Source organism: Rhea pennata, chromosome 4, assembly GCF_028389875.1.
Source record: "Rhea pennata isolate bPtePen1 chromosome 4, bPtePen1.pri, whole genome shotgun sequence".
Taxonomy (NCBI): Eukaryota; Metazoa; Chordata; class Aves; order Rheiformes; family Rheidae; genus Rhea; species Rhea pennata.
Genome location: NC_084666.1, coordinates 35,784,577 through 35,797,820, shown reverse-complemented (window position 1 = coordinate 35,797,820; position 13,244 = coordinate 35,784,577). Strand labels below are relative to the sequence as shown.

The following is a 13,244-nucleotide window of genomic DNA, read 5'->3' as shown; positions in this document are numbered from 1 at the left end:
GGTGCCGGCAGCGGCAAGCCCCACCAGCCGCTGTCGGTGCGTTGGGGAGGTTCAGCATGCTCCACGGCACACTTCCCCGCTGTCTTAGTTCGTGCGTATTCGTTCCTCGGAGCCTAGTGAAGGCCGAGCCTTATACTGTGGAGCCTTGCCAGCGTGGCGAACAGCGTGGCCGTGTGCAGAAAGCCTGGTGCAAGGACCGTGGGCCGGCGCCGCCTGCCTCGTTCGCGGAGCTGGGCGCAAGCGGCGGTAGCAGAACCCCAGGCGGGATCTGCCGTGGTTCCTCTTGGAGGCTCTTCGTGCTTGCCTGAACCAAAATGGAAGGACTCTTTCGCTGTAGACAAAGTCGGGGGGTGATACTACCTTCATAAATTTTGATTTAACAAAATCAAGCTTATCAGTAACTCTCTGAGATTGTCTTAAATTTGGCTTTACTTCTCATCTCTGCTTGTGGCAGTGGTCTCTTTGGGCACCTACCGAACACATTTCCGTAGAGTAATTCCAAGCCTGTAATGAGCTGCTGCGTCTGTAATCAGATCTCGTAGGGGTAAGATTGTGTGTGAGGAGATAAGAATTACTGAACTGGGTATTTACGATACAAAAAAATCTTTTAACTGACTAATTTTTGGCAAAATTGCCAAAAGTTTATATCTGAGAGATTGCTCTTTTCTTTGTACTTAAACCAGGGAAACTGTAATAAGTAGTGTGGGCTATAGTCAGATTGCATAATACTGACTTTTAATGGAGTTCCCTGTAGTCTGTAGCAGAAGCCAACAAAAATAAACAGCAGCAGAAAGCCTGTCTGTACTTGTCGAATAAACTCTGCAAGACCTCCTCTCTACCGCCCTGTATTTAGGATAATTCTGTTTCCTCTCTGGGTACCAGGGCATCACTGAGGGGTTTGGGGGGGGCCCTTTTTAAAGTGAGAGTGCTTTGTTTTTTTTTCATGTGCAAATGCTGTAACGTGCATCACTTTTATGACTGTGTAGGTTAGATGTTGTTAGATATGTGAAAATTAGACAACGCTTAAAGAAAGAAAAGACATGACTGCCTGTGCTACAGCTTTATTTACTTTTGTACTTTACTCTTTCTTCCGCAGGCATTTCCTATTTAAAACGGGAACAGGGACCACACCACTGTTCAGTACTGCGACGCCCGGGTACACGATGGCATCCGGCTCGGTTTATTCCCCTCCTACTCGGCCACTACCTAGGAACACTCTGTCCAGAAGTGCTTTTAAATTCAAGAAGTCTTCGAAGTACTGTAGCTGGAAATGTACTGCCCTCTGTGCTGTAGGGGTCTCAGTGCTGCTGGCAATACTACTATCCTACTTCATAGGTGAGTTCTACTTTTTTTTGATAGTTGTCACCATAAATAGAGGTGTCTGGTGGATCACGTATGGACTGTGCCACGTAAGTGTTCATTTATAACAATTTTTTTTTTCCTAACGGTATAAACCACGACAGTGATTTAATTAGAACTTCAGTTCTTTAGAAGGAAGAGAAAATTTGAATATTTTGCGAGCAGTTTGCAGCATGATAGCAAATGAGCTAACTTCAAAGAAGTATTTGAACTGCAGTTAAGCTATATGGTGTCTAACCCTTTTTAAAGTATATATAAAATGGAAGCTATAAAACTCTGTAATGCAAATGTAACTTGCAGCATTGCTGTGGAACTCTTTTCTTCTGTTTTGCTTGAAACATAACTAATACACCATTTAAGAATGCTAACTTTCACTTATTGTATCATCACATTTCATGTGTGTTTGTGCTTGTGTGTGGAGCAAGAGACTACGATTGCAATATAGGGAAAATAATTGCTCAAAAGGACAACATGCAGAGGAGGAGGAGAGTTTTTCTTATCTGATGGGTTGTTTATTTTTAATTTTTCCCTTTATTAGTTAAATTCCCTTCCCTGATTTTCGTTTTATATGATTTGCTTTATTTCTTGCTTGCTTTAATTATTTAATTTCATAAATGTTTGCTATCAAAATTATATAATTTGAGGTTTAGGCTATTAATGGGGGTAATGCTTGTCTGTGAGAACAAAGTTAATTGACTTTAATAAGGGAACAGAGCAGGCTCCCAGTGTACTTCCAGCTTTTTCTGTGGCTTTGTCCAGATTACAGATATTGCCACTTGCGAGTCCGTAAATGGTCTTCAAAGACTTTCTTTTTAACTGATCTGTTAATTAGAAGTTTAAATCACCACGATAATGGAAGAATAAGTGTGTGAGTCTGATTCCTGAGAGCCATTAGTTGCACTCCGATCCAGAGCCTTAAACAAGGAGACAAAATAGAAAGGGGGGAGTCAACCTCTTCTTCTCTCCCTCTTTTTTAAATCAGTATAAATTACTAATAAAGCCTAGAAGGCCTTATGATCCTTAAATCTTCGTTGCCTTTGTTGAAACAGGCTTGTTACATTTCAGTCCAAGGGATAGCATAAGCTGTGTAAAGCCTTTGAAGTAGTTCTTCATGGGCTGAAGCTACCATAACGATGCAAGAAATTGGGTTGCTGAGTAGGGACAGAAATTCCTCTCTCCGGTGGCAGAGCAGAGCAGCCTTTCCACCTCCACCGCCAGCCCAAAGAGCTAGAAGCCCCTATACAGATGCAGTGATGGCTGTCATGCTCCACACTGTTTTGTGCCCAGGACTTTTTGTTATTTTGAGAGAATGTGCACAGGAGTGTATAGGTGTGGTTTAGAGTTAAGCTTTGATAATGCTTTTTTTTTTTTTTTTCTTTCTTTCTTTTTAAATGAGATTGGAACAGTCCCATTAGCTGTGCTCAGCCTCCACAACATTGCCTCTTACAGTCATTATAATGAAACAAATGCTACTAAATAAATACATAAATAAATAAATAAGAAAGGAGGAATTCAGCATGAAGTATCACTGTCAAGAACTAGGAAAAATACCTATATAGATAGTAAAATATTGAAGACTTGATTCTGAGCTGAGCTCTACACATTCCTAGCCCCAAAGAGCCAGATTACTTACGAAGCTGAGGGGCACGGGAAGATAGCTGTACCGGATTATTTCTCCCACAGGCACATTAAGAAATATAAGCATGTCTAATGTGCCTCTATGCGTGTATTTGAGAAGAAGAACCGAGCTTTCCAGTGAGTGAGAGGTTTCAGCTCCACACATCATTTATTCACATACTCTGTTAAAAAAAAAAAAAAAAAAAGAAAGAAAAAAGAAGAAGAAGAAGAAAAGAGAGAGTATAGCTGTACAACATTTCATGGGCGCGCGCCAGCTCACATACTTGCTGAAATAAACAATGCACAAGGGCCTTCCTCTGCCCGTAGTCAATAGGGAGCTCTTTGCCTCCTGGTGATATTACACGTTATTTCAGCTAACTCAGCAATCTAAATGTAAAATCCAGCACTCAGGGATGCTCTCTAGAGAACATCGGGTCCATAAAACCATGAATGGATTACACTCATTCATATATGTGGTTTTCCCATCTCTGCAGAAGTAATATCAGAAATACTCTCCATTTAATAGGCCATCCAAGTATAAATCAGTGGAAATTATTAATATGAGGTGGAAACAGCCCTTCATTTCAGTTAACCATTTCATAACATAGGTATGAGAGGGAAAAATGACTGAGTAGGAAGTTGTTCATAACATTAAAAGTTGGAAAGGACTGCAGTGTTGCATGACCTCTAGCACTGTGTGGCGGACATCTAGCTCAGCGATCTGGCCTGTCTGCTGATGTTTACAGCAGCTGAGGTGGCACGTCGCATCTGTAAAGCCAGTTCGAGACATGTTTTTAAATTCACAGGGAAGACATTGCCACGAGCGCTGAAACGCCACAGCCCTTGCTGCAAAATATGCCAGTACGTATTGCTGCGGAGCATAGTTGGGCTGACGCGTGATGTCCGGTGCCCGACCGTGGCAACTGCAAGTTGAAGAAGTAGTAGGAGCACTCGCCCTCTGAACAGCCGTGCAGTCGGGCGCCTCTCCAAGAGGGAGAGAGATGAACGTGTCATGCCCAGGCTTATTTTAGTTGCGGGAGATGTGAGGTAGAGAGAAGTGACTTCAGATCCCACTACCTCTGCTCCCAGCACCCTAAGGCAGAAGAGACAGTTTGCTAGGCTTGGTGTCTGCTTGTGTCGAACGGCTCTGGCAATTAGGCCAGCCAGAAGGGGGGAGCGGCTCTGCCTTGCACTCCTTCCATCACCAGGACAGGAAAGACTCTTTGGATTACAAAGACTACAAAAAGAAGGTGAGAGCAGACGATGTCAGCATGGGGAGATGCAGCGTTTCACAGGCACATCATTGTAAAGCCACTTAGTGCAGTCTTAGGGGTCACAAGGCATTGAAAATGTTATTTTAGTCTAAAGGAAAGAAAGTCCCACTTTTTCCCACCCTGCATATTCTTGCTTTTCAAGCACTGGTACTCTCTCTCAGCCTCTTGAAATGTGCAAAATGTTTAAGCTTACCACTTCTTGCAGTGAGACATGTTAACTTTGGGGGAGAATAAAAGTGAAATTTGGGAAAATGGTGACCTTTTGGTTGAAGATTATCTGCTGTAAGTGACTGAGAAACAGCAAGTTAAGCAACAGAAACATGCAAATGCCGCATGCTGCAGCAAAAGATAGTGTAGCAAAGGGGAAAAGGAGCAACATATAGGAGACTGAACAAAGAAACAGCTGGGTTCAAAGAACAGCCCTCTGGAATAATGAGTTAAAAAGAGGGAGAATAAAGAATATAAATTGCTTAGCTTTTGGATTGAGATTACACTGGAATTTCTTTTCTTAGTTTATTTGGTTAACTGCTATCCATAATCAGATTTGCAGCCAAGGAAAAAGAAGACAAATTTATTTTAACATGAACATTTTTTAGAATCCTTCATTAAAATTTTTTTTTTCTTTTTCCCTACTTGGAAAATGAGGAAGAATAGTATTAAATTTAAGCCATGAAAGTGTAAGAAATTTTGAAGTTGCCTTAGTTTGACCTCCTTCTATATACACATTAATAGTTTTTCCCAAACTTTGTACGTGGAGTCTGTGTAAGAGCCAGAAATGGAATCCAGCTTTACAATGTGCAAGACAAAACATAACAGGACTTCGTGCTGTTTCTTGCTGTGTCGCGTGGCCTCATTCAGCATCCATCATTTACAGTGAAGGAATGAAGCAAAAGTTCATAGAGCAGCTCCTGGGTAAAACTGGGAAATCAAATCAAAGTTTAGTGCGTAACCTCAAATCTTTCAGTTCCTACCTTTGGAGATCTTTTCTTCCTTTTCATTTTGGGGAAGAGTTGTTTGTTGTTTCGGGGTTTTTTTTAGGTAAACAGAAAAATCCGCACTTCAGTTGTGGAGAACTACAGCAGTCAGGAGGAATTGCTTTCAATGGATGTTGTTGCACAGCAGGGTTTTGACCAGTTACATTATAGGAGCAATCAATACTCCCCCTAAATCATTTCTTTTCTAGTGTGGATTCGACAACTGGATTGAGCCCAGTTTCCCTCTTTCTGGCTCATGAATTGCTTTGGCAGCTGCTTGTCCATCATCAATGGCACTGGCTTGGCAATGCCAAAATCAATACAAGATGTCATGGCCAAAGTGCCATTTTCACTGTGCATGGGACCGCACTGGCCAGCAGTTTTCCTCGTCAGTGCTGGAATTGCACAATATCAGATTTAATCAACTGGGCTTGAAGAGTTGCATGATGAAAGATTGCATGCATCTGTCATGAATATTGTTCTGTGTCTAGTAAATAGGTTTCTATTAACATAAAACATCGTTTGAATACGCAGCAAAACTTGACCTGTTCAGTCCACCTTCTCGGCTATTCTGACTTCTTAACAGTAATCTGTCATACTTCCAGGCCTATTTGCATTTTATGAGCATTTTAACCTCTGTGTACCTTGAAATTGATTATTGCATTAGCCTTAGCTCTGTAGCCAGTGTCAGAAGAATGTATGCTAGGCAATTATTCTTTACAATAAAGCAAACATTTAAATAGCCATCGTAACATAAAGGCACCTCTATAAAAAAAAATTTTGAATTTTATTTAATTAAAAGGGCCAGCAAATACACAAGACTATTTTTCATCACTACTGCTCCTGTGAACAGTGAAGTAAACAGAAAACAGACAGAAAAAGGGACAGAAAAAAAAGACTAACATTTAGACTTAACAGCTGGAACATCTCCTGGGAAAACGTATGTTTTACTCTACCAGAAACAGTAGAAAATACATTTCTATCTGATCAGTAGAGCTGCTGTTTTGTCATGACGTAGGGACCACACAGCCATAATGCAAACTGGAAGTGAAGTGTGAATGGACAATAGATACCAGATCTGAAAGCTGTGTTTGATGTCCACAGATAATTCATATTTCTGCGTTTGGGTAGATATAGGTATATTGTGCTTATTTGGGGATTATTATAGTGTGCGTTCGTGGTTTTTGCCCATCTGAAAATTTATTGTTTCATCATTATTTCAAAATACTTAAGCTGAAAACATATTTGATACTTTAATAAACTTGCATGGGGCAGCTGTCTGTGGAGTGTGAGAGAGAAAGTTGCTGAGAGTAAGAGCGGAGCAACATGAGGTTCCAAGGTAGAGACAGAAGAGGAAGGAGGTGCCTGCCAGTGAGTTTTAATGAATCTTTAGGAATTAGAGAGTTGTCTTTTTCTCTAGATTAATCATAGTTAGCTTTTCGTTTCTCCAGTGCTGTTTTCTGACTTTGTTGTCTGTCATTCTTCCATGTTACTCAGTATTTGGTGTGACAGCTGCTGGCATCACACCAAGTCACAGATTGCAGAGTGCCAGATGCCTTTCCTATTGGACTCAATGCCAGAAATCATAGTAGGGCAGAATCCCCCTCCCCAGAAGTAATGGACTTATAGCAATGAAAGTTATGCAACTGCATTTTTGTGAAAGCGATGGCTAAATTATACATGTAATCAAAAGCAATCTATTTTACTTTATAAATAAGGAACAATATAATATGCCTCTTTGATTGCAATGCCAGGTTAATATTATTCTGCTGCTCATAAAGCTCAATTACTGCCAGGAACGAGGAAAACAACTTAATTAATAATGCCATTTAAATGGAGTTTTATTACAATACCTGTTAACAGCCATGAGGGAGAATTTAGTTTAGTTGCTATTAATCACCCTTACTTTCATTATATTGTTATAGAAGCTCTGTTTCTTTTTGGTCTGCATTTAATTTTAAGTATTTTAATGCTATTGTCACTGAGAACTTTATCAAGAACTTTTATATTTCCAGCATGGAAATGCCCATTTCTGTGTGCTTCCCCAGGTTGTGCTGAAACCCTAGGTACAACTAGAGCTGCACTGAGGTGCATGGGTTGGAAAACTGTTCTTTGCCTGCCTCTTCCCTGCAGTGTGCATTTCTATGCCATATACCCCACATACCTGGGGAATGTACCAGAGTACAATTATTTAGTGGATAGAAACCACCCTCTGAAATTTCTAAAGGATTTTAGCATCCTCAGTGGACCTTAGAAAAGTCTTCAAAGCTGACATACCACTAGTACTAGTCTCATAATCTATTTCATAATCTCCAAAAATGTAACTAAAAAAGCCAGAACTTGGGTATTTGTGGAGCATGCCGTGCAAATATCAGCTCAGTCAATTGCCCTTTCAATTGTTTCTGACAATGGCAGTATTGAGGCTTAAACGTGACTGTCCACAGCATCGCTAGGCCTTAACGTGAGGCTTTAATGTTGCAGGTAGTATTTCCATGACTCTGTGCGCTGTACTGATTTCAGCTATGCCGAGCACTAAATAAATATATTTGCCTTGGCATACCTTAGCCTTGACTTTTAGTTATTTATATGAGGTTCACATAGGCAGAATAACATTTAGAGGAGACATTGCTTAGGAGCTGGTTGTGCCTCCTTAGTGTGAAATGATTTCCTATATATCACCACATTCTTTCTTTCAAAATTGGGAGACAGAGAAAGAATGACTGATTAGAAAATGAATTTGGAATGCTTTACTGCCTTGTTCGGTTGAGTATTTGTCATTCTAGGGTAAAATATTTTTAAAACATCTTTCTTTGAATTGTGCTAAAACTAAACATGTGTTGAACATTGTGTCTTGAAGTACAAACATTAAATAATACCTTTTTTTGTCTCTAGCAAGAATGCCATTATGGGTAATGCCTTTTAGTTGATGTTTTTTAAGCAAAGATCTTGTTACTGTGTTTCAAACTAAATGCAAAGCATAATACAATATTTACTATTGCAGCAGCACAGAGTATTAATATTTGATTGGCACTGTGGATGTCGCATGCTATTATTGTCAGTGGCGCTAAGAGTAAAATGTTCATTGAGAAAGATAATCCTTACACAGAAGGATGTAGGAACACGTAATTGGCAGTCGGAAGGTTAAAAGAGACTTGACAAGATTTCAAGGGATTAAAAAGTTAATCTGTCAAGGAGCATACACACCTCTGCTCTGAGAAAGCCTTATATTCAAATTGAGATTTATCATGAGGTTTTTGGCAATAGTCCTGTCACCTTTCTGCTTTTGCCCAGTGGAGCAAATTGAGAACTCAGTAATCCTGGCAATGTGACAGGTGTAGTGGTAGACTGCAACGTGACATGATGTCACTGTCAGCAGGTCCCACGTTGTGTCCATGGGCCATCATACTGTGATGCAATGTGATGGCTTTTCGAGGTCTGGAGAGTGTTTGCAGGAACGCTGAAATCACCCATAGGTAGCAGCAATTTTTCAGGCTGATGATGAATACGTTAGAAATGGAATTAAATTAGACTAGCTACTTTTTTGGATAAATAGGAAGCTGTGTGTAGTTAAGGGATGTAGTTCCTATTTTATCCCTGGGGGTAAACATACACTATATTATAGTAGTATGTAAGCATATGTTGCACTTCAAATCTAAGCTTATATTTAAGGGACTTGCAAAGCAGAGATGAAATGATACAGGTGGTTTAAGTCATTTGTAGACCTGTGATTACAGTCCTCTCTTTTTTTGCTGGTAGTTTCCATTAATTTCTGACTTGCACTTGTGAAGAAAGAATTATAGAGCATGTGTTAAAATGGTAGTTTTGTGTATAAATTGCATATTTTCTATGAAGCAAACTGCTTGATCTGTTTTGGAGTGCTTTGGATGCTGTTAAAAATGTCCAATTCAGATGAGATATTTTTAAAACCTCTCCATAAACAAGCACTTTAGAATAAAAATACATGTGTCCAAACTTGCTGTGAGCAACAACATTTTGTGTTACACTTAGGAATGAGATTGCAAGTACATATGATTCTCATACAGATTTAATTCCCCCACTGCAGTAATTAATTATGGATGAAATTTAGGGGTCTTCAGAAGTGGACAGGAATTTTTAAATAGGAGATCCTTTTCACATGGATGCCATTTCAGAAGACTTCATTCAAGAAAAGAAAAAGAAATGCTGTGTTTTACAAATCATCTCCTACAACAGCATTTGTAATTTTATATTTAGGGGAAAGCAAATATTTTACAACTGTACAGATTAAATGGACCATTGCTTTTGAAATTCTCACTTTTTCTCAGTAGTAAAACCAGCCAACCAAACAAGAACATTTGGTTTTGCCCAAATGTGATGAAATGAGGTCACACAATATAATCTCTTTTAGTGACACTTTAGGAGGAGAAACACAGTTCTTTCAGGTATTGTGAAAGAAAATCAGCCATTTGAAAAGACAGCAAGCTCAACTAGCCTTGAAATAAGGAAACAGATATATAGGTGTCCACTGGTTTTAAATGGTAAATACTTCTATGGTGCAAGAAGAGCAATATTATCATTTAAATAATACTCATTAAAAAACATACTGTAACATACAACAGCCAGCTGCATGGAGTTAACACCCTTTGCTAACCACTGATTTATTTGAATTTCAAAAGGTGTAATACACAATAACTTGGTACAATACATTCATCCTCACTTGTGAAACTCCCAAGCTCATCTACTGTTCATTTGCTCTATGATCTTCAGAAATGCCAAGTTCCACACTAGTTTTTATTGAGGTGGTTTTGCTAGACTGCAGGTTCTGGCTTGACTCACTCCGGATCTTTTCACGCTGCCAGAGAATTGATCTTGTTGCTCTCGTAACTCAGAGAACATTTTTCAGTGTTTCTTTTTTATTATTATTATTTTTCTGGTGTTTAGAGTGCATCTCTGCTCACAGGAATAGTTTTGTAAGAGCCATATCTCACGTCAGTGAGGCCTCTGGAGGAACTGCAGTCATGGTACATTTGTCCAATACACATAAAGCACATTAGTGACAGTACAGTAAAGGATGCTCCACCTGGTAGCCAGTCCTGCCCCTGCCCTTGCTTATTCCTGTCTCTGGAATAAGCACACTGCTTACCCAGTCTTGATTTCTGATAATATAGAGAGGTCCCCAGGAGGAACCGGGCTAAAATAGAGGGCGGCAGAGATGTTTCAGCAAGGGGATGATTGCAGTCGTGAGCTGACTTAAACCTTGAGACCTTTTTGAACTGGGGATTTTCACAGGAATGTTAGCTTTGCACATAGCTAATGGCTTAAGAGTTTTTATTGGGGGTGTTGAGGTCAGGTGGAGTTAGGTAAAAAAGCCTCTGAGACGATGAACTGAGTGCGCCCATTCTGTTTTTAATGTGCAATTAAATGGAAACTGCATGTTTTTGCAAACTGATCTGAATGACGTACATCTACACAAATAAGCAGGTCTAGTAGGTGAGTGGTTATTATCTAGTGTACATCCAAATCACTGTGGAGTTTTGTAAAGAGGTCATACTTACTTTGTTTTGGCCTCAATCATCTACCTTTGATCTACAAGTGGGCTGTTATAATGGTGATATCATGAAATCTAACAAACAGCTAAGGATTAGAAAAGCTATATATTGACGTGCACGTTCAATCAACTTGCATATGATCTCAGCAGGAAATTCAAAACAAAAGCTAATTTATGGAAAAATATGTAGTTCTAATCACAGTTTAGCTCTGTGGGATTCCAAATAACACACTACAATCTCTACATGCAGATGCTTTCATCTTACATTGCAGATCTGGTGACATTCCAGAAGTTCTTATCAAACCTTATTATCATCTTTTATTAAAGCTTATTACATTTCTCCTTATAGCATGTTTGCTGTAATATTCTGTCACTCTTAATACGGAGTATAAAAAGCTTTGATCTTTTTTAGCCAGTCACGAGCTGGAAATATGCAGCACAAGTATCTCACTATATACTATAAAATCCCAGGTCGGTGTGTCCTTTGAACATCACATTAATTGGACCCGGTTTCTTTTTCCTTTGCTTCTTAAATCTTTTCATCACACTGCACTTCTCTGTGCTATCAACATGCAAATAAGATATCCATGATGATATAGGGCCATTTCATCATCATCATTATTGTTATTATATATCTCAAGTGATGTATTTATTTTTCTGTTAAGTAAAATAAGGCTTTTGAAAGGCCAAATTTGCACCCTTTCATTGATGCGCTTGCATAAGTAAGATATTTCCAATTGGTGTTAAGACAATACATTGACATTTCTTTTTTTAACACTGCTGTTTTATCAGGGCTAAAATTTAAAGGATGTGACTGTGGGCGAGACTTTTATTGCTCTTGTGGAAAACAGCCAAAAATAGATAAGCACAAATCTGAGCCTCAGCCCTTCTCCAGAAGATAAGTGTAAGGGGGAAGGGAAAGAGTTAAAGATTAAGATGGAAGAGAGTAAAGGAATGCTTGGTGGAATACAGAGAAGTAATTACCCTACAGTGTTAAGCTGGTCTTGGAAAGTATAAATCAAGTAGTTTATTGAGAATACTTAACAAGGAAATCCTTGATTCTGTCTTTATTAAACAAAGCCCCAAATTTATGGAATGTTTTTTGTGGCTTCGTATGAACTGTAAAAGAGGAAGCAACCCTTGTTTCAAAGGAGTCAGCGATGTAATATGCACTTCCCCATCATCTCTGTACCTGTAATGACTTTCACCATGAAACAGTGAATAGTGTTGTCTGAGGGGAGAAAAAGAAAAAAAGAAAAGCAATGTTCAGAAGAAAGCCCAGGATAATTCTAAAGACTATTTAACCAATACTAAAGATTGTTATATAATGGAGAACATGGGATGATAATCAGACTAAATAGACGAATAAGAAACGACATAATAGATGCCTCTTATTTATAAATGGGTATTGAGTAATGATCGTTATTTCTGTTGTAAGAAATCTGGATTCCGTGTTGAGCTTTCAATATTTTCACATAATGCTGTTGACAGAATTAGACCATTGTTATATAAAAGTCGTTAACTTGACAACTAAAATGAAACATCTAGCTATGCAAGTTTTCAGAGGCATAAACATTCAATTTTTTGGTGAAGGTACTAAAAATAGTTATAGAGGCTATCAGACATCTTTCTTAACAGTTCAATTGCAGCTGTATTTTAATCACAAGCATCTTTGCTTAGAGATCAAGCAAAGTAAGTTGATCCACAATAGATAAGTGATACATCTTTGTTACTATATTTCCTCTAGGCAATTTTTGTGATGCTATTGCAAATTTCTTATTTAAACATGTCCATAAAAATGAGAAATAGAGAATCAAGATTGGATTTTTTGCAGGTGAAACAGTAATATCAGTGAATTCATTCAGCAATTCTGGATAATTGGAAAAAGAGCACATTTTTTCAGTTACTATATGGAACTTGATAGGTATCACCAAGTTTTCATGTAATGCTATATTGAAATGTTTTACATTCAGAATAAAGCTTCAGAAACTCCTGTGAACATATGATGCTTCCTGTTGGTTAACCTTTGAAGAGGTTGAGAAAGCATGCACTTTCAAGTTATTTTTAATTTAGAAATAACTGATTTTTTTATTGGTTTGAGAAAAGCAGTAATAAATAACAAATTTGTCATTATAACTATTTCACTTATTTAAAATTTTAAATCACTATTTGATCTGCAGCAACATCCAAGGCATCCTATTATCTTAGAAAAGAGCAAGTGAATGCAAATCAGTGGCAGTTGATTTGCACATCTTCTGGTCCACTCCAGGTCCTTTAGAACAAAATAGGTTCAGCTTCTAATTATAGCTGCAAGAAAAAATATGTGGGAGATAATTTAAAAAACCACTTCAATGTTCAAATATTTCATTTGAAAATGTATTGCCAACAGGGAGATGAACTAGAAGATAATCCTTCAACAAGATTGAGCAATAATTGCAATTTGCTCAGTTTAAATTATAATCTTTTTGCATTGGCTTGAAATATAAGTGATAC

General features: G+C 38.5%; 1 protein-coding gene across 7 annotated transcripts in view; it reads left to right on the top strand.

The window, feature by feature from the left end:
* The window catches only part of TENM3 (teneurin transmembrane protein 3), a 319,443-nt gene that overhangs the window by 203,337 nt on the left and 102,862 nt on the right, over window positions 1–13,244 (top strand). For 6 of the 7 annotated variants that reach the window (XM_062575783.1, XM_062575781.1, XM_062575778.1 and 3 more), the window contains exon 4: window positions 1,097–1,335. In XM_062575783.1, coding sequence (XP_062431767.1) covers window positions 1,097–1,335 — 239 coding nt within the window. Of the gene's footprint in view, window positions 1–542; window positions 545–1,096; window positions 1,336–13,244 lie in introns of all 7 variants that reach the window. The other variant, XM_062575777.1, reaches the window with a different exon arrangement.